At 38.9% G+C, this 22,466-nt stretch overlaps 1 protein-coding gene across 1 annotated transcript in view; it reads right to left on the bottom strand.

Moving 5' to 3' along the window:
* LOC110193499 (phospholipid-transporting ATPase ABCA3-like) overlaps nt 1-22,466 on the bottom strand; it is a 337,264-nt gene that overhangs the window by 211,859 nt on the left and 102,939 nt on the right. The window contains 4 exon segments of the mRNA XM_078151735.1: nt 5,510-5,801; nt 13,129-13,188; nt 22,001-22,205; nt 22,378-22,465. Coding sequence (XP_078007861.1) covers nt 5,510-5,801; nt 13,129-13,188; nt 22,001-22,205; nt 22,378-22,465 — 645 coding nt within the window.

Below are 22,466 nucleotides of genomic sequence, written 5' to 3'. Positions count from 1 at the left end.
ATTGAGGCATATATGTATACATACACAAACATCTATATATTTATCTACTTATATCTATCTATATATATATATATGGATCTATCCATATATATCCACATCTACATCTACATCTACATATTTTGTATAGGACCTGGCTAATATGGAAATTTGTTTTGCTTGACTGATATAATTGTAAAAGATTTTTTCTTTTTTTTCCCCTCTCAAATAAAAGAGGAAATAAAAAATTTGGAACTGAAAATAAAATAAAATTGAATCTTTTTTTAAAAGGAGGTTAGATTCTCTTAATGATTTCAGATCATAAGGCCCAGATGAATTTCTTTCAGACTCTGGGATATGATTATTGAGCCAGAGTCAGAAATACTCAAATAAATAATCAATTGTATTAAATTTAATTGAATTATACACAGCTTTGTAAATTGTTAATTGATAAACACTTATTAGCTGGTGTTTATAGAGCATATGAGGCTTTTAAAAGCCTTTTACACATATTATCTTATTAATTAAAAGGAGGTACTATAGATATTATTATTATTATTTATCCCTAACTTACACAGGAACTGAGGCTAAGAGGATAAATGACTTGCCCATTTTAAGTGTGAGGCAGGAGTTGAACCCGGATCTTGCTTTCTCCTACAAAGATCCTGCTTTCCTCTTGTGTAAAATAAAAGTATTCCCAAATGAACTAGCTTCATCAAACTCACCTTGCCCAATTGCATCTTCTACAAAGAATGTGAACAACCTACCTGTCCAGAAACGAAACATACCTTCTCTTCTCAAGGGTTCACAATTGGGAATGATGTCTTGCTTTGCCAGCTGCCTCACTGACTTTGTTAATAGCATCCAAGTGAGAAACCCCTTCCAACAGATACTCAACATGGTGAGGAAATTTAGGGAGGGGCAATGACAGCAGTGGAGAAAACAGTTGCTTCACATAAACTTGTCTTTTCTAAACTTTCTAACTTTCTAATCAGGGAGCAACTCAGTCAGGCTGAGTTTGACCTTCTTGATTGGAAGATTCCCCACAAGCACTGGTTTTCACAGGTCCACAGCACCTTCTCTGCCTAGCAAAATTCCCATCCTTCAAACTGCTGCTTTTTGACTTGTTAATGACTACATTCTGAAAAAGGGCTCATTTGGTGGGGAATTGGGGGAGAAGGCAGCTGAACAGAGAGGGAGGTGGATCTTGCTGCCCTAACTTACCTTTAATTTCTATAAGGAAGGCAAATAAGAAACTGGTCCATGCTGAAAAGAAGTTAGATACAACAAGCGTGGTATAGGCAGTAGCACTTCATAAAAATAAGAAGCTCAAGAGGTATATGAAGGGAATGACGGACCATCCATATAACATGAAGATCATCAGGATATCCATAAAGTGATTGTAGAAAGCTTCTATACCATAGGCTTTGAATAACACCTAAGATCAAGTACAGGAGCTAGGCTGGGAGGGAGGGAAAGAACATGGTCCACACAACAAGCAAGAAACTAATCCTCAATGCCAAAGAAAGGGCTCGTGTCATCTTTAAAAGAGGAAGAAGGATAGAACCATTTACCCACCCAACAATGTTCAACACCAAGGAAAGCTAGCCCTTTCCACCCCCAGTATCATCTTCTTTGTGGTTTTTTTTTTTTTAGTGGAATGACTTTTCCTTGGTCAAAAACATGAAGGAGGGGGAGGGAGTCCTTTCACCAGTGTAGATATCTATTTACAGAGCATTCTAAGAAGCCCAAAGAAGACAATCCAGTTACTCACCCATAAGATGGTTTCTAGATCAAGTGTCCCTGAATACTGATATGTTAGGTGACCTGTCCTATTAAGTCTTTAGAAGGCTCTTTAACCCTGCCCTGGACATCATCAGTTATGTGATCTGGGGGGTAAAAGTGACTGCTTTGCAAACTTGCTATGCCCGGAATACTTGCATTCTCATTATTCTTATCCTACATGAGGACTAGATATTGGGAGCAAGATTTCAAATTCAATATGAGTGAATAATGTAATGAGATGTAGCCAAGAACAAAACCAAAATCAAAAATGCACAACAAAACCAACAAATCCTAACATGCTCTTAGGTTGAAGTAGGATGTATAAGGCATATAACTGCATATGTATATAATGTATAATAAATGTATATAATAATTGAGTGTATATAAAAAAGTGGAATGTATAATATAGCAGAAGTATAATGTCCCTAACTAGACAGGTAATAAGCCTATTGTACTTAGGACCATAGGACGGAAGGACCATTGATTTATAACTGGAGGGGACCTCAGAAGGCATCTAGTTCAACCCCCTTGTTTTTTCAGATGAAGACACAGAGGTATCAGATAAGAAAACAGCAACATCAGGATTTAAACTTTTTTTTCCTGACTCCAAATCTAACACTTTCCCCATCATAGTAGACTACTGCTTCTAAAACAATATATAATCACTTAAAAGAAATGGGGATGTTTAGCCTGAAGAGGAGAACCCTGGGGGAAGAAGGATCAGAGGTATTCCCAAATGACACAATCACATGGGGATATGAATATCGGAATCCATGGAAAAGACCACAGAGGTCACAGAGTGTGAATTATTTATTTTATAGATGAGGAAACAGACACAGGAAGGTTGACTTGCTTCCAAGATCACACAGGAATTAAGGCCAGAATCAAGATTTTCTTATTCCAAATCCAAATCTTTCCACTAAACTAGAAATATTAATGTAAAGACCACAGCATCCCTGAAGCTTTGAAAAATCAGATTCAATTCTCAGCTCAACCACCCACTACCTCTTGGGGAACAGAAGATAGGACTAAGTATTATATAGAACCTACTATGCACTATGCACTATGCACTATGTTAAGGGCTTTGCAAATATTACTCATTGGATGTTTACAACAACCTTGGGAGGTGGATGCTATTATGAAGAAACTGAGGTAGGTAGAGGTTAAATGACTAACACAGGATGGTTGTGCAGCTAGTAAGTGACTGAGGCTGGATTTGAACTTGACTCTTCCTGATTTTCAGGCCCAGTGTTCCAACCACTGTGCTCTCTTGCTGCTTCTTGGAAAGCAGAGCATCTTTAAATAAAATCTAGAGAACAGTAACATCCAGTGGTTATGCTGCTTAGATAGGACCTAGTCTTTAGGAAATAACCCATTTCACTGTTCTGTAAGAACTATTGCCTAGAGTCATAACCCTTGAAGAAAGTACCCCTTGTCTCCACGGCCATGATCAAAGCCAGTAGCGTGGCCCAGAGATGCCTTCCACTGTGATCAGGTAACAGGGGCTAAACAGTATGGAACCTGACTCAAAAGCTCTTTCAGGACAGAGGCTTTCATCTTTGTATCATCAATGCTTGTAAGACAGTGTCTTGCACATGGGAGACATGTGATAAATGTTCGTTGAACTGAACTGCATCTACTTCAAATATTTTGGAACTAGTTCTCATAAATGATGGCTACCTTGTATAACCAGACCAAGCTCTTAGACACCTTCTTTCACAACATATAGATATTCCCAGACTAATGGAACCCCACTAGGGATTAATGCTTTCTCAGGTACATAGAAAATTAGGCACTTATCTCCTGGACCAGGAAATCAATCACGAAGCACTTACTAAGCACCTACTATGTACCAGGTACTGTACTGTACTAGGGATATAAAGAAAAAAACTAAGCTGTCTCTGCTTTAAGGAGCTCACATTCTAACTAGGGAGATAACATGTACATATAATGCATACAAAATAAATATAATATAAAATATAATAAAAAATAATGCCTTTGATGAGAAGGCATTATAAGCTAGGGGTAGGAGCAGGGATGAGAGGAGGTCTCATGCAGAAAGTGGAGCTTGGTTTTTGTCTTTAAGGAAGGGAAGGATTCTAAGAGGCAAAGAGTGCATTCCAGGCATGGGATGTGAATGTGATGAGGATTATTCTGGCAAGTTGGCCACATGATTCATCACATAAATTAGGAAGAAGGAGTCTACAACACTGCTTACTAGTTTCTGGAAAGGTTTAGCAGTGAACAGGTTTTAGGATAGCCAGAACCAATATCTCGAAACCTAAGTGTTCCTTTGGATTATATTGGTGGTCAGCTTCCCTTTTGTGAACTACTTTGACCACAGAATGCATTGACAGTTGGTCTGGGGCACTTTCTAATTTTCCTAGGTTGTCACTAACCACTGGGGACTGTGGTTCACAGGGTAAGCGCAGGGGGAAAAAAAATCAAAGAATTGAAACCAAAAGTCATATAAAAAGATTTTGGATGGACAAATGAACTGTCATTACAGAATTCAATGGTGGCCAAGGCTAAATGATGTTCTTTGAACTGTGCAATGCACCTGTGTTTTTCACAAAGTTCCCACACTTGCATCAAATATGTGTACAGATCCTTATTGCTTTGAGTTCTTATTCCTGTAGTCATCATGTATATGGTTTTCTTGCTTCTGCTAACTTCATTATGCATCACTACATAGAAGTCTTTCCATACTTTTCTGTATTCATCACATTAATTTCTTATAGCACAGTAGCATTCTGCTATATCCACATGCCACCATTTGTTGGCCACACCCCAGTCATCTACAGTACAGTTTCTTAAATTTTTTCCACTAGTGACCCCTTTTTGTATTTTGGCAGAGTTCAGTTCACTAGCATTGTGTGGCCTGAGGGCACGTGCAGAGCAAAGTGTATATGCTTTGTGTTCAGAATCAAGGCTACAGTGAAGCTGGTGATGCAACACAGGCAAGCCAGAAACATCTTAGACACATTATATGATTGATTTTTAATTAATTTTTGGTCATTGCATGTTTAGAAACCTTTTGCTGTTGCCATATTTTTCACTTCATGACCCACAGTTTAAGAAGTGCTGATCCACAGATATATCCTGAAGTCAGCTTGCATAATGAAAGCTAGGCCCTTTACTCATTAAAGTGTTTAGTCCTATAGCTAAAGAACTGGCACTCCCAGCCTCAACATGAATTCACCTGGTCTTTCAGTGGTCTCTACTACCTTAAGCAGACACAGATTCAGGCTTGAACTTCCAGATTCCTGGTGCTTCTGGAGAAGGACAAAGAATTGCTCAGCAGGGAAAATTTGGACTATTATATTCTGTCTAGTGAAGCTACCAGTAGTAGAACCCTTTTCTAGGAGTAGAAAACCATAAGCAAATCTAGACAGTCCAATTAAGATAAACACAACTCAGGTTGGATCTGACTAAAACTCTCATTATAACTTCTCCAATTCTGGTACATGCTGCAAAGGGTCATTGAAGCAACATGCGTTTTGAGCTCAGACTAAAACAAATATCCATGGATACTTGCCACACACAACAGCCACGTGCAGTGACAACACAAAGGGAGTCCAAGCCCTAAAACCATATGTAACACAACTGTATCACTGCTAACTTCTAGTCTCTAGAGGTCTCTCCTCTGTGTGGATGTATACTCTACAGATTTTATTTTATTTTTTTGCCAAAACATAAAATGTTTTATTAAGAAACTGTGTGCAGGCAGTCAGGGAGCTCGGGTCACTCTGTCCAGAGGTGGCCATAGTGGGGAGCGGTGCGCACATAGCGCTGTGGGACTGGAAGAACACGGACTCCTTGGGGCCACACTTCTGGCACGGCTGGTCCTCGGTCCTGGGAAGGGTCGGGCCCTGCGACACATCCTCGATGATCTGGGTCAGCTCGTCCACCTCGTGGGTGATCTTGTTCACGTAGATGCAGCTGTTGTCGGCTTCTTGCTGGTAGTCACAGTTGCGACCCGCGTAGAGAAGGATGCGGTTCTCCTTGTCCTCCTTGGGGTAGAGCATGTTGTTACATTCCTGGCAGAAGCGGATTCCCACAAAACCCGGCTCTAAGTCCCATCAGGCTCCATGGTGATAGCGAGCCGTTAGGCACCTGGGCTCTAATGCACAGGCACAGCTATGGGTCGCCTACTCTACAGATTTTAGCCAAAAAATATGCTTCCTTATCACTGTATTCTTTCATACCAAGTATAGGCCAGAATCCACACCCTGGGCCAGCCCCCTCTCTACTTTCTGGGAGCCCTTAAATAACAGTGAAAATGCTGGTTCAAACCTGCAGCAGAGAGATGTTCCAGGGAAACTTTCCCTGCCCAATACACACCACCACCTGAATTTCCTTCTTCCCTCAAGCCCTCCTGACCCTTGATATCTATATTATACTGATACCATGATTCTCATACCCCTACAAAATCTGTCTTCAGTCTTCCTTCTTTCTGGAGCAGGAAGATTACCTATCCTGTTGCTTTGCATATCCCCAAGAAGAAATGAACTATTTTTGACAACCAGTAGTTCATTATTTAGGGTGCTCAGCAAATGCCATTCTGTTAGGCTGGTGATAATTGGTGCAGCTCATTCTGCACTCTTTTTAACTTTTTATAGGTCTTCCTCCTTGCTCTTTTTCTCAGAGCTATGAATGTTGCAGATGGATACTCCACTTATCCCCTTTGTCCTTTTTCTCAGTGTCTCTCCACCTAAGGCAAAGACAAAAATCTAAGTGCCCCAATGCAGCATATACCACAGCTTCTTCCTTTCAGCCATATGCAAAGTGGGATCAAACTCAAAAAGAAACAGATCCCTGTAGGCTGCATATTGACTTAGAAACCTATACATGACCATTTTCTGTGTTGTACTGTATTTTTATTTATTTTGTTAAACATTTCCCAATTATATATTTTAACAGTTAACAAAATGATGTTTAATTAGCCATAATGTAGAAAGGCTGCTTAATAAGAATGCAGTTGTCACTATTGTGCTATAAAAAATGATGAACAAGTAGACTTCAGATAAACCTGGAAAGACTTGTATGGACTGATGCTGAGTGAAGTGAGCAGAACCAGGAGAACATTGTATACAGTAACAGCCACATTGTGCAATGCAAGGATCTAAGACATCTCCAAAAGTCTCATGATGGAGAATGCTATCAAAATCCAGAGAAAGAATGCAGATTGAAGCATACTATTTGCTTTTATTTTTTTCTTCTGTTTTGTTTTTTTTCTTCTTTCTTGTGATTCCTCCTATTGGTTCTAATTCTTCTTTGCATCATGACTAATGTGAAAATATGTTTAATAGAAGTGTACATGTAGAGCCTATCTCAGATTGCACACTATCGTGGGGAGCGAGGGGGAAAAAATTTAAAACTCAAAAGCTTATGGAAGTGAATGCTGAAAACTAAAAATAAAGTAATAAATTAAAGAAGGAAAAAAATGAATGCAGTTGTTTTGTAAAAACAAGCCATGGTGGTGGTGGTGGGGGCTGAACCAAGATGGCAGAGTAAAAGCAGTGACTTGCTTGAGCTCTCCCCCAAATCCCTCCGAATACCTATAAAAAAAAGTTCTAAATAAATTCTAAAGCAGCAGAACCCACAAAAAGACAAAGTGAAACAAATTTCCAGCCCAAGGCCACCTGGATGGTTGATCAAAAAGGTGTATTGTGTCAGGCTGGGAGAAGAACACAGTTTGGCGTGGGCGAGCAGGCAAGGCAGGCCTCAGCGAACCTGGAGCAGGCCTCAGAGGACTGAATTACTGGGCATCTGGGGCAGTTTCTAGACTTCTAAACCTATGAATGCCAAAGACAATTTAAAAGGTCAGTGGGAAAAGTCTGTGTCTGCGGTGAGGGAGAGAAGCACAGTGGTCTCAGCTCCAGTTCCCAAACTTGGCCTGGGGCGGTGGCTGCCTCCTGAGCTTCTGGCCTACTGACTGAGGGGGAATCGAGTAGGTGATCAAAGAGGGATTGCAGGGATCTCTCTGCTGGTGCAGGATTCTTTTGCTTTGCCCATGCTTGGATCTGGGTCACAGTTCTGGGTGGTAGTTCTGGGGCAAGGCAGAGTGCTGGCAAGGTGGAGCTTGTAGTTGCGGTGAAGAGAAAATCCTCCTCACAGTTCCAAGACAGAAAGGAGTGCTTGTTGTCACTCACAGACCAGAGCACAGACCAGAAAAGGAGTAAACACCTCACTTTTGATCATAGCACCTTGGAAGAACTGAAAATTTACAGGTCCCTAGAAGTATCTCTGAAAACAGCTGCACAAAACCCCTAAAGCTTGGGACAATACATTCTCCACACTGAAAGCAGACCCCTACCTTAACAAAGAGTTTACAACTCAAGTAATTGGCTGGAATCATGACCCAAACCTCACAAAAAGTTAGACCATAGAATCTTTCTTTGGTGACAAAAAAGATCAAAACATACAACTAGAAAAAGACAACAAAGCCAAAGCTCCTACATCCAAAGCCTCCAAGAAAAAATCTGAATTGGTCCCAGGCCATGGAAGAGCTCAAAAAGGATTTTGAGAAGCAGGTAAGAGAAGTACAGGAAAAACTGGAAGTGATGCAAGAAAATCATGAAAATCAAATCAATAGCTTGCTAAAGGAGACCCCCAAAAATACTGAAGAAAATAACACCTTAAAAAGAGCCTAACCCAAATGGCAAAAGAGGTCCAAAAGGCCAATAAGGAGACGAATGCCCTAAAAAGAAAAATTGGCCAAATGGAAAAGGAAGTCCAAAAGCTTTCTGAAGAAAATACTTCCTTAAAAATTAGAATGGAGCAATTGGAAGCTAGTGACTTTATGAGGAATCAAGGCATTGTAAAACTAATCCAAAAGAATGAAAGAAAATAGAAGAGAATGTGAAATACCTCACTGGAAAAACAACTGACCTGGAAAATAGATCCAGGAGAGAAAATTTAAAAATTATTAGAGTATCTGAAAGCCATGATCAAAAAAAGAGCCTAGACATCATCTTTCAAGAAATTAGCAAGGAAAACTGCCCTGACATTTTAGAACCAGAGGGCAACATAGAAATTGAAAGAATCCATTGCTCACCTCCTGAAAAAGATCCCCAAAGGAAAACTCCTAGGAATATTGTGGCCAAATTCCAGAATTCCCAGGTCAAGGAGAAAATATTGTAAGTAGGCAGAAAGAAACAATTCAAGTGTGGAAACACAATCAGGATAACACAAGATTCAGCAGCTTCTACATTAAGGGACCAGAGGGCATGGGATATAATATTCTGGAGGTCAAAGGAGATAGGATTACAACCAAGAATCACTTACTCAGCAAAACCGAGTAAAATCCTTCAGGGGAAAAAATAAGATATTCAGTGAAATAGAGGACTTTCAAGCATTCTTGCTGAAAAGACCAGAGCTGAATAGAAAATTTGACTTTTAGATACAAGACTCAAGAGAAACATGAAGAGGCAAACAGGAAAGAGAAATCATAAGAGACTTACTAAAGTCAAACTGTTTATATTCTGCAAGGAAAGATATTTGTAACTCATGAATCCTTTATCAGTATTAGAGCAGCTGGAGGGAAAAAATTATATGTATGTATGTATGTGTGTGTGTGTATATATATATATGTGTGTGTGTGTGTGTACATATATATATGTGTGTGTGTGTGTGTGTGTATACAGAGAGAGAGAGAGAGAGAGAGAGACAGGGAGAGAGGACAGGGTGAGTTGAAAATGAAGGGGTCATATCTGGAGAATAAAATTAAGGGGTGATTATACTAGGAGAAGGAGAAAGGGAGAGGTAGAATGGGGTAAATTTTCTTACATGAAACAGACAAGAAAAGCCTTTTACAGTGGAGGGGAAACAGGGGAAGGTGAGAGGGAATGAGTGAATCTTATTCTCATTGGATTTGGCTTAGGGAGTGAATAACATACACGCTCAATTGGGTATGGAAATATCGCTTACCCTGCAGGAAAATAGGGGGGAGTAGGGGACAAGACAGCAAGAAGATGACAGAGGGGAGGGCAGATTGGGGGAGGGGGTAATCAAAAGCAAACAGTTCTAAGGAGGCACAGGGTCAAAAGAGAGAATAGATTTAATAGGAATGTAAATGTAAAGCCTATATCAGATTGTGTGCCGTCTTGGGGAGGAAGGGGGAGAAAAATTTACAACTCAAAAGAATATGGAAGTGATTGTTGATAAATCAAAATAAATTAATAAAATTAAAAAAAAAACAAAAAAGAGAGAGAGAATAGAATAAAGGGGGGGCGGCATAGGATTAAGGGAAATATAGTTTTTTATAACATGACTACTATGGAAGTGTTTTGCATAGCTATATATATAACCTTTATCGAGTTACTTGCCTTCTCAATGAGGGTGGGTGGAGAGGGAAGAAGAGAGAAAATTTGGAACCCAAAATTTTAAAAACAAAAGTTAAAAAAAAATTGTTTTCACATGCAACTGGGAAATATGACATACAGGAAATGGGGCATAGAAATCTATCCAGCCCTACAGGAAAATTGAAGGGGAAGGGGATAAGAAAAGGGAGGGAGAGATAGAAGGGAGGGCAGATTAGGAGAAGAGGTATTCAGAATGCATGCCATCATGGGGTGGGGGGGAGGGATGGATGGGGAGATAATTTGGAACTCAAAATCTTGTGGAAGCGAATGTTGAAAACTAAAAATAAATTAAAAAAAAAACTTAAGAACTCTGATCAATGCAACAACCAACGATAAAGTGTATTACCTACTTCCTGACTGAGAGATGATGGGCTCAAGGTACAGAAAGATGGATGATCATTGTTTGGATTTGTTTTGATTATGCTTATTGGTTAAAAGTTTTTTTCCTTTCAGTTCTTGATTTAGCTAGGAAATTTGGAAGAAAAGGAAGAGGTAAACAATAGTGATGCAAAAAAATCCAAAAAAGCTCACCATAGAAGTATTTTTAAAAATGAACACAAGGTAACAGAAGGAGGTTCAGAAGGAAGCATAGACAAGCAGGGCTGTTCTGAAAGTAATTTGTGGGATGATATAACCTATTTACATATACACATATATTTTATATATACATATATTATATACATACACATAAAGAAACAGCATGAAACGGAGATTCATGGTTTCATATAAAATCCCTAGTTTCTCTTTATGTGTTCTGATTTGTATATGGAAAAGCTCTAAATTCAGAAAAATATAAAATAAAACCTAAATAGTTTATATTTTAAAGGGAATAGGGAGGCACTAGAGTTTACTGAGTACTTGAGTGGTATTGTCAGATTTGAGCTTAAAGAGAATCACTTTTGTAGCAGTGTGGAGAATGTACTAAAGTGGGAAAAAGCTTTGAGACCAATGAGGATGAGGTTGAAATAATCTGAGCAAGATGTGATAAGGACCTGAACTATGGCAGTGAGAATATAAGGAGAGAAGAGACGGATGTGCAAGATCTTGAGGAGGTACAAATGGCAAGATTTGGCAACTGCCTGGATATATGAGGTAAGGGGGAACAAGTTAAGGGCTAGGGTTACAAACTTAGGAGACTAGAAGAATTGTAGTGCTCCCACATATCTAATCAGTAGCTAAATCTTATTATTTTTGCCTCTACCCTCTCTCTGATATCTATGTGGATATGTTACCACCCCAAGGGAAGGAAGGGGTGGAGTTAAGATGGCAGAGTGGGAGTTTTACCTTCATTCCTTCACATCCTCCAGACAGAATTATAATTCAGAAAGCCAAGAAAAAGTCCCATTGGGTCATTTTTCCAGCCAGGAGGGGCCAGGAGCTCAGCAATGGCAGCAGCACAAAAGGCAGAAGCAGCAGTGGGCTAGATCGGGGCGGGGAGCAAGGAACAGCAGCAGGGACACACCAGCAACCAAGGATGGGAATGGGACTAAACATTTAAGATGTCCCAGGAGACCCTTGTACTATCATTGGGAACAGGAATAGGTGCCATATGGCAGCTCTGTCACCTATTACCCTAGGTTTCTGACCAAGCTGTTAAAACAGCAAAAGAACATAAAAGGACAGAAGCTCAGGCCAGATATCCCCCGAAGAGGTGAGCAGAACACAAAACTTAAGATAAAGTTCAGTAGGCTGGAAATATGTGTAAACAAACAAAAACCCCTTACTGTAAAAAGCTAGTATGGTGACAAGAAGCTCATGACACAAACACAGAAGAAAATGACTTGAAAACATTTGTAAGTAAAGCTTTAAAGAAACATACAGATTGGATACAAGCCCATCAGGAATTCCTAGAAGAGTTAAACAAAGAGATAATAAAAAGAGTAAAAAAAAAGATGTAAAATCAGAGTGATAGAGAATAAAATGGGAAAAGAAATGATAGCAATGCAAGAAAATTATGAAAAGAGAACTAACAGCTTGGTAAAAGAAGTACAAAAATACCAAATAAAATAACTCCATAAAAATTAGAATTGATCAAATTGTAAAAGAGGTACAGAGCCTCACTGAAGAAAATAACCCCTTAAAAATTAGAATCAGACAAATAGAAGCTAATAACTCCATGAGACATAAGGAACAATAAAACAAAGTAAAGACTGAAAAAAAAATAAAAGAAATGTGAAATATCTCATAAGAAAAACAGCTGATGGAAGCAGAGTCAAGATGAAGGAGTGAAAGCAAGGACTTGCCTGAGCTCTCCCCCCAAATCTCTTCAAATACTTCTAGAAAGTGACTCTGAACAGATTCTAGACTGGCAGAACCCACAAAGAGACAGAGTAATGCAGATTTCCAGCCCAAGATAACCTGAAAGGTTGATAGAAAAGGTCTGTTGCACTGGCCTAAGAGAGAAGTATCTAGCATGCAGGGCATAATGCAGACCTGGCCTAAGCCAAGCCAGAGCAGGTCTTGGGGGACTGAATCACCCGCAGCAGTGGTGGTTTCCAGTCTTCTCAGCCCACAGACACCAGAGACAATTTAGAAGGTCAGTGTGAGGGGTCGGCTGGAACTGAGTGAGAGAGAAGCACAGTCCAGTGAAGGGCTGCAGGGCATGCCAATACAGCCCCTGCACCAGCAAACCAGGAACAGGCCTTCGGAGTGACTGAATCAGCAGTAGTAGCAGTGGCAGCAGTGGTAGCAGTGGCTATTGCCACTGCTCCTGGAGCTATTAGCCCCACAGACTGAATGTTTGAAAGTCACCGATTTCAACTTCCAGGAACCAGGATGGCAAAGTAAGCCGGTAGTTGCTCTCATCCTCCCTTACTGAAAAACCAAGAGAATACTACCTAAGCAAAAATCCTGAATTAGTAGAGTCGGCAGAAAGACTAGATACAGAAGTCTTGTAGCTTATGAGGTTAGGGGGATTCATGGGAAAGGTCGTCTTGTTGTGGCTCAGAATAGGACCAGTACAGGAAGTGAGGTATCCCAGCAAGCCAGTGGCAAGCCTCACCTCAGCAAACCAGTAACCAGACCCCTGGCTCCCAGCATAAGAAGCCTGGAACAGTGCCCCCTGTGCCCCAGAAGTAGAGATCAAATTTAAAAGGCAGAAAATGGCAAACAACATGAGCAAGAAGCAACATAGAAAAACAATGACCATAGAAAAGTATCTTAGTGACAGGGAAGATCAAAACACAAACTCAGAAGAGGATAACATTGTCAATATACCCACATCTGAAACCTCAGAGGGGAATATGAACTGGTCTCAAGCCTAAAACACCTACTTAGAAGTGCTCAAGATGAATTTTGAAAATCAAATAAGGGAGGTAGAAGAAAAATTGAACAATTCCTTTAAAAATACAGTTGACAAAATGGGAAAAAAAAGTACACTGAAGAAAACAACTCCCTAAAAATAATCAAATTAGCAAAATGAAAAAAGAGGTAAAAAAGCTAACTGAAGAAAACAATTCATTAAAAATTATAATTGGCAATTGGAAGCTAATAACTTTATGAGACATCAAGAATCAGTAAAACAAAGTCAAAAGAATGAAAAAAAGAGAAGAAAATGTGAAATACCTCATTGGAAAAATAACTGAACTGGAAAACAGATCCAGGAGAGATAACTTAAGAATTATCGGTTTACCTGAAAGCCATGATGAAAAAAAAAGAGCCTGGACAGCATCCTTCCAGAGATCATCAAGGAAAACTGCCTTGCGGCCCTAAAACCAGAGGGTAAAATAGTCATTGAAAGAATCCACCAATCACTTCCTGAAAGAGATTCCAAATTGAAAATGCCAAGGAAAATCGTAGGCAAATTCCAGAATTATCAGGTCAAGGAGAAAATCCTGCAAACAGCCAGAGAGAAACAAGTTGAGTATTATGGAAACACAACCAGGATAACACAAGATTTAGCAGCTTCTACATGAAAAGATCAGAGGGCTTGGAATATGATATTCCGTAAAACAAAGGAGCTTGGATTACAATCAAGGATCAACTACCCAGCAAAACTGAGCATAATCTTTCAGGGGAGGAAATGGACATTCAATGACACAGGGGACATCCACATTCTCCTGATGGAAAACCTGATCTTCAAATACAAGACTCAAGAGAGGTATGAAAAGGTAAAGAGGAAAGGGAAAAAAAAAAACCCATGTTATTCAATAAAGGTAAACTGTTTACATCCCCTGCATGGGAAGATGATACTTATAAGTCTTGAGAATTGTATCTTTATTACAACATTTAGAAAGGATATACATAGACAGAGGGGATGGGTTTAAGTTGACTTTGATGAGATGATAAAAACCTAATGAAGTGGTGAAAAGGAACTGTAATTGGAAAAGAGGAAAGGAGGAGGCAGAAAAGGGTAAATTACATCACATGAAGAGGCACAAAGACATTTTACAGTAGAGGGAAAGAAGGGAGGGAGATGAGCATTGTATGAACTTTGCTCTCATTGGGTTTAGCTCAAGGAGGGAATAACATACTCAGGAATAAAAATCTAACTTGCTATATAGGCAGTAGGAGGGGAAAAGGGAAAGAAAAGGGAAGGAGGGATACAAGGGAGGGAAGAAGTAGTAAGGGAAAAAGGAAAGAAAAGGGAAGGGGCTGACAGAAGGGAAGGCAGATTGATGGAGGCAGTGGTCAAAAGCAAAACTCTAGTGAAGAGGGAAAGGGAGAAAAGGAGAAAGAAAAGCATAAATGAGGGAGGGGAGAATAGGATGGAGAGAATGATACAGATAGTAATCATAACTGTGAATATGAATGGGTTGAACTCTTCCATAAAATGGAAGTGGATAGCAGAATGGATTAAAAGCCATAATTCTACAATATGTTGTTTATAAGAAATACATTAGCAATAGAGGGATACACACAGGGTAAAGGTAAAAGGCTGGAGTAGAATATATTATGCTTCAGCAGAAGTTAAAAAAAAAGCAGGGATAGCAATCCTGATCTCAGACAAGGCAAAAGCAAAAAGAAATCTAATTAAAAGAGATAAGGAAAGAAACTATGTCCTGCAAAAAGGCACCATAGACAATGAAGTAATGTCATTACTGAACATATATGCACCAAGTGGTATAGCATACAAATTCTTAGACGAGAAGTTCTAGACAGCAAAATTATACTTGTGGGGGGACCTCAGCCTTCTCTTCTCTGAACTGGATAAATCTGACCACAAAATAAACAAGAAAGAAGTTGAGGGGTTGAATACAATTTGAGAAAAGTTACATATGGTGGCACCTACACAAAAATTATAACCACATACTAGGGCATAAAAACTTCATAATACAATGCAGAAAGGCAGTAATATTAAATGTATCCTTTTCAGATCATGACACAATAAAAATTTTACATATAAAGGGCCATGGAAAGATAGACTAAAAATTAACTGGAAACGAAATAATCTAATACTAAAGAATGAGTGGATCAAACAACAAATCATAGAAACAATCGATAATTTCATTCAAGAGAATGACAATAATGAGATAACATACTAAAACATATGGGATGCAGCAAAAGAAGTTCTTAGGAGAAGTTTTATATTTCTAAATGCTCACATGAATAAAATAGAGAAAGAGGAGATCAATGAATTGGGTATGCAACTAAAAAAAAAACCCAGAAAAAGAACAAATTAAAAATCCCCAATTAAATCCCCACCAAATTAGAAATTCTGAAAACAAAAGGAGAGATTAATAAAATTGACATTAAGAAAACTATTGAACTAATAAATAAAACTAAGCTGGTTTGTGAGAAAAAAACAAACAATAAAATAGATAAACCTTTGGTTAATTTAATTTAAAAAAAGAAAGAAGAAAACCAAATAACCGGCATCAAAAATGAAAAGGGTGAATTAACCATCAATGAAAGCAAATTAAAACAATAATCAGGAACTATTTTGCCCAACTGTATGCCAATAAATTTGACAATCTTGGTGAAATAGATGATTAATTACAAAAAAATTGTCCAGCTTAACAGAAGAGGAAATAAAATACTTAAATAATCCCATCTCAGAAAAATAAATTGAACAAGCAATCAATGAACTCTCTAGGCAAAAATCTCCAGGGCCAGATGGATTTACAAGTGAATTCTATCAAACATTTAAAGAACAATTAATTCCAATACTATACAGACTATCTGGGAAAATAGGCAAAGAAGGAGCCCTACCAAATTCTTTTTATAACATAAATATGGTGCTGATACCTAACCCAGGGAAAGCCAAAACAGAGAAAGAAAATTATAAACCAATTTCCCTAAAGAATATAGATGCAAAAATTTTAAATAAAATATTAGCAAAAAAACCCAAAACACAAAAAAACTACAGCAACTTATCATGAGAATAATATACTATGACCAGGTAGGATTTATACCAGGAATGCAGAGTTGGTTCAATATCAGGAAAATTATCAGCATAATTAGCCATATAACAACAAAATTAATAGAAGTTATATGATTATCTCAATAGATGCAGAAAAAGCATCTATCAAAATACAACACCCATTCCCATCAAAAGTGTAAGAGCAAGAAAGAGAGAGAGGAAAAAGGGAAAGAAAGAAAGGTGAAAATTATTTCATATAAATGGGGTATGCAAGCAGGAGTTTATACAATGGAAGGGAAAATGGTGGTGGTGAGAAACAAGTATCACTGTTATCTGAATTAGTTCAAGGAGGGAAGAATTCTGGCCAACAGGTCATGTCTTGCAAGACAGTAAGTAGGCATTAACTTTTTACATAACCTATGTTGATATATAAGGTAATTTCTACCATTTTCTTGCATAATCTACAGTAAACACTAAGTGTGGGCTCCATAAAGATAATCCTTCTGTATAGCTTCTTTTTAAAATTATACCTTATTTAAACATTCATTTAAAAAAAAGGTTTGGGTTCTAAATTCTCTCCATCCCTACCCATTGAGAAGGCAACTATTTGAGATTATTTAAGAAGGCAAAAAATGCTATCAATTATACACGAGAAGTCACGCAAAACATTTCTACATTAGTTTTGTTACCAAAAAAGCAAGAAAAACAGTGTAAGTGAAAAAAGTATGCTTCAATCTACACTCAGAATTCATCAATTCTCTCTCTAGAAGTGAATAGCATTTTCATCATGAGTCCTTTGGAACTATATTGATTATTGTATTGATCAAAGTAGTCAAGTCTTTCACATTTCGCTATCATTATAATACTGCTTTTACTGTGTACAATATTCTTTTGGTTCTATTAACTTTACTTTTCATCAGTTTATATAAGATTTTCTAAGTTTTTCTGAAACCACTTCCTTATTTCTTGTACAATAGCATTTGATTACAATCATATACTACAACTGATTCAGTCATTTCCCATCCCTTCAATTTTTAATCCTTTGGCATCATAAAAAAGGGCTGCTATAAATTTTCTCCCCATCTCTCCCCTCTTCCTACCCCAAGACAGCATGCATTTGGATTTCCCCTTCCGCCACTCTACCCTCCCTTCTATCATCCCGCCTCCCCTCATCTTCTTCCCTTTCTATTTTCCTGTAGGGCAAGATAGATTTCTATACCCCATTGCCTGTATATCTTATTTCCCAGTTGCATGTAAAAATAATTTTAACATTCATTTTTAAAACTTTGAGTTACAAATTCTCTCCCTTCCTCTTTCCCCACCCACCCTCACTGAGAAGGCAAGCAATTAGACATAGGTTATACAAGTGTAGTCATGCAAGACACTTCCATAATAGTCATGTTGTGAAAGACTAATTATATTTCCCACCCACCCCCCATTTATTCTATTCTCTCCTCTGATCCTGTCCCTCCTCAAAAGTGTTTGCTCCTGATTACCTCCTCCCCCAATCTGCCCTCCCTTCTATCATCCCCCCTCTCTTATCCCTTTCTCCCCTACTTTCCTGTAAGGTAAAATAGATTTCCATACCCATTGAGTGTGTATGTTATTCCCTCCTTAAGCCAAATACAATGAGAGTAAGGTTCACTCATTCCCCCTCAACTTCCCCCTCTTCCCCTCTCCACTGTAAAAGCTTTTTCTTGCCTCTTTTACGTAAAATAATTTACCCCATTCTACCTCTCCCTTTCTCCTTCTCCCAGTACATTCCTCTCTCACCCCTTAATTTTATTTTTTAGATATTATCCTTTCATATTCAACTCACCCTGTGTCCTTTGTCTATATACATATACATATATATGTATATATATGTATATGTATATACATTTCCTGTAACTACCCTAATACTAAGAAAGGTCTAATGAGTTACAAATATCATCTTTCCATGTAGGAATATAAACAGTTCAACTTTAATAAGTCCTTTATGAGTTCTCTTTCCTGTTTACCTTTTCATGCTTCTCTTGAGTCTTGTATCTAAAAGTCAAATTTTCTATTCAGCTCTGGTCTTTTCATCAAGAATGCTTGGAAGTCTTCTGTTTCATTGAATTTCCATTTTTTTCCCCTGAAGGATTATACTCAGTTTTGCCGAGTAGGTTATTCTTGGCTTTAATTTTAGCTCCTTTGACCTCCAGAATATCATATTCCAAGCCCTCCAATCCCTTAACATAGAAGCTGCTAAATCTCGTGTTATCCTGATTGTGTTTCTACAATACTCTAATTGTTTCTTTCTGGCAGCTTGCAATATTTTCTCCTTGACTTGGGAACTCTGGAATTTGACTATAATATTCCTAGGAATTTTCCTTTTGGGATCTCTTTCAGGCGGTGGATATCAGGTGGATTCTTTCAATGTTTATTTTACCCTCTAGTTCTAGAATATCAGGACAGTGTTCCTTCATAATTTCTTGAAAGATGATGTCTAGGCTCTTTTTTTGATCTAGGATATTTTTTTGATTTTCAGGTAGTCCAATAATTTTTAAACTGTCTCTCCTGGATCTATTTTCCAGGTCAGTTGTTCTTCCAATGATATATTTCACATCTTTTATTTTTTCATTCTTTTGGTTTTGTTTTACTGTTTCTTAGAATCATTAGCTTCCATTTTCTCCATTCTAATTTTTAAGGAATTATTTTCTTCAGTGAGGTTTTGGACATCCTTTTCCATTTGGCCAATTCTACTTTTTAAGGCATTCTCCTCATTGGCTTTTTGGACCTCTTTTGCCATTTGGGTTAGTCTATCTTTTAAGGTGTTATTTTCTTCAGTAATTTTTGGGTCTCCTTTACCAAGCTGTTGACTTGTTTTTCATGATTTTCTTGCATCACTCTTATTTCTCCTCCCAATTTTTCCTCTATTTGCCTTATTTGATTTTCAAAACCTTTTTTGAGCTCTTCCATGGCCTGAGACCAATTCATATTTTTTCTTGGGAGGCTTTGGATGTAGGAGCTTTGACTTTGTTGTCTTCTCAGTGTATGTTTTGATCTTCTTTGTCAGCAAAGTAAGATTCCATAGTCTGAGTTTTTTTCCACTGCCTGCCCATATCCGCAGACAATTACTTGACTTTTAAACTCTTTGTTAAGGTAGGGCTCTGCTTCCAGTATGGAGGGTGTACTGTCTCGAGCTTCAGGGATTTTGTGCAGCTGTTTTCAGAGAATACTTCTAGGGACCTGTAAATTTGCAGTTTTTCCAAGGTGGTATTATCGAAGGAGGGGTGTTCATTCCTCTCCTGGCCTGTATTCTGGTCTGTGAGTGACCACAAGCACTCTTTTTATTCTTGGAACTGTGAGGAGGATTCCTTCTTCACTGCCACCAAAAGCTCCACCTTGCCAGCGCTCTTCCTCACCCGAGAACTGCCACCCAGGACTGTGATCCAGATCCAGGTTTGGGCAAAACAAGAGAATCCTGACTCAGTGCCAGCAAAGAGATCCCTGAAATCCCCCTCTGATCAACTGCTTGACCCCCCTAACTCTCTGTGGGCCGAGAGCTCCAGAAGCATCTGCCACCTGGGGCTACACCACGGCTGGGGCCAGACCATGCTCCTTTTTCACTCAAGTCTCACAAACCTTTCCTACAGACCTTCTAAGTTGTCTTTGGCATTTGTGGGTTGAGAAGTCTCAAAACTGCCACAGCTGCCAGTGATTCAGTCCCTTGAGGTGTGCTCTGGGTTTGCAGAGGTCCAGTCTTTGCTGGCATGTTTTGAGTTGTACTGTGCTCCTCTCTGACTGCCACAACAGACCTTTCCTGTTTACCTTCCAGTTGTCTTCAGCTGGAAATTTGTTTCACTCTGTCTTTTTATGGGTTCTGCTGCTCTAGAATTTGTTCAGAGTAATTTTTTACAGGTATTTGGAGAGGTTTGAGTGAGAGCTCAAGCTGCTTTTATTCTGCCATCTTGACTGTGTCCCAGACTCTACGATCTTTTTTTTTTTTTTTTTGGTCAGAACATGGCTAATGTGGAAATTTGGTTTGCATGACTTCCTATTGTAATAGATTTTATATTTCTTGCCTTTCTGATACATAGGGGCAAGTTGGGGAGGGAAGAGAGAGAATCTGCAACTGAAAATAAAATTGAATGCAGCAAATTATACCTGTAGTATTTACCTCATGAAGTTTTCTGAGACTTAAATCATATAATGTATATGAAGAAGTGTTTAAACCTTAAAGCCCTATAAAAATATCACTACTGTTCATTTTGTTTTTATCTTTGGTTAGAACTATTCTTGAATCACCTATTCCAAAAACTCTTGGCTTCAGGCTCCCGGACTCTTTCCATGGGGCCAGAGGAGAGATGGTGGAGGTTGTATTTTGAATTACCTCCTCTTTCTCCCACAGGGTCTCTTGTTGCTTTAGCTAGGTTGCCCTGCCTGCCCTGTGAATGGCCCCTTCTCTACATGAGTCACTGTCCCACATGATACTTGTGAGACCTAGGCTGGCAGCAAGACTGGTGGTGTAAGAGGTGCAGCCACTCTGAGGGTTCTTGTGCTTATCTGCCTGCTGGTTGTAAATATGCAGCACTCCTTGGTGGTGATAAAGGAGGTGGGCCCCTTCTGTAATAACTTCTCCCCTAATGATGTCTTCAGGGGCTGGGCCAGAAGACGTAAGTTTAGGAGGCATTACTATTCCCAAGGCTTTTGGATTCAGGGTCCTGGGCCTGAAGATGCCACTACTATATCGTAGCTCACTTGCTGTTTGATAACTGACCTTATAATAACAGCTCACCTCTTGACTCTCAGAAACTATATTCTCTATATACAAGAATAACTTGCTAGCACAGTAGCCTCTATCTTTAATCAATCCTTTCCCTGACCCCATCAGCTGAGCAGGTCCAGGAGGAATAATAGTGCATAGACTGAAAGATCTAGCTAGCTGGAAACGTATCAGGACCTCTGTGCAAAGGGTGACAAAGTACTTTGATGGACATTTTAAAGTTGACAAATCAGCTCAGGGGTGGTTCCACAGTATGTAGGTTTCTTCAAAGGGCTCCAGTGGAAGTTACCAGTCATGGCTGACCAGTGGAAAGGAGGAAAAAAACGAGAGTATTTTCTCCTCTGTGTATCTATACCTGGCCATACTAGTATATTCAAATAGAACCTTTAAAAGTAGAAAAAGTAAAACTGCATGTATATTACTAGTATAATGGGGGACAAGCAGGTACACCAAGGACAGGGCTAAAAGTTTATTATAGACTTGAAAAGTATAGGGCTGGTCACTTAACATGACATGACAAAAATAATCATTCTGTTTTTGGAGAACTCCCATGACTAGTATATGCTGGCAAGTAAAATGAAGAAAGGTCGCCTCTATTTCTACAGATACCAGGTTACCAACATATTTACCTTTTTCTGCTGACAGAGGAACTGCTCGGATTAGGGATTCCACATTGGATTTCCCAGTATTAGTAGTTGAGTCTTCAGTCCTCAGCTACAGATCCTTTCTGATTTGGTTTGAATTCAGAACAGCACTGGCTAGAGAGAGAGATGCTGGTACAAGAAGAGACTTGACCTTGACACATACTCACTTGGTACTTACCAGAAACAGTAAACTGGTAATGAAGAAGTTGAAGAGATCCCATAGCAGGGCAGACAACCAGAAAATTAGGACATATACACCAGCCACAAAATGGATGTGCTTCACTTTATTTACTCTCTCACTGACTGTCTGGACAGAAAAAGTACTGACCAAGGTAGACAGGCCCAAGGATAGACTCATGGCAATTTCATATCCATTAGTATTACTGAAAGAGATAGGACATGGAAAGACATTAGTTCATATGGATAGTAGGAAAGATTACCACAGCTGCCGCTTTCCTAAATAAATCCTAAATAAATTGACAAATAAACCACTAAGGAGGTAGAAATAGCACATATATGAAGGTCCCCAACCCCAGGAGAAGGGTAGTCACATACTCAAGAAAGATATTTTTCACATTATTGAAGACACTGACAGGCTGAGGCTTATTGGTAACCATAATTGAAGCATCAGGGCCTGAGAGCAC

The sequence above is a fragment of the Phascolarctos cinereus genome, unplaced genomic scaffold, assembly GCF_003287225.1.
Source record: "Phascolarctos cinereus isolate Bilbo 61053 unplaced genomic scaffold, phaCin_HiC Scaffold_4;HRSCAF=312, whole genome shotgun sequence".
Classification (NCBI taxonomy): Eukaryota; Metazoa; Chordata; class Mammalia; order Diprotodontia; family Phascolarctidae; genus Phascolarctos; species Phascolarctos cinereus.
This window is presented reverse-complemented; position numbering and strand designations above follow the sequence as displayed.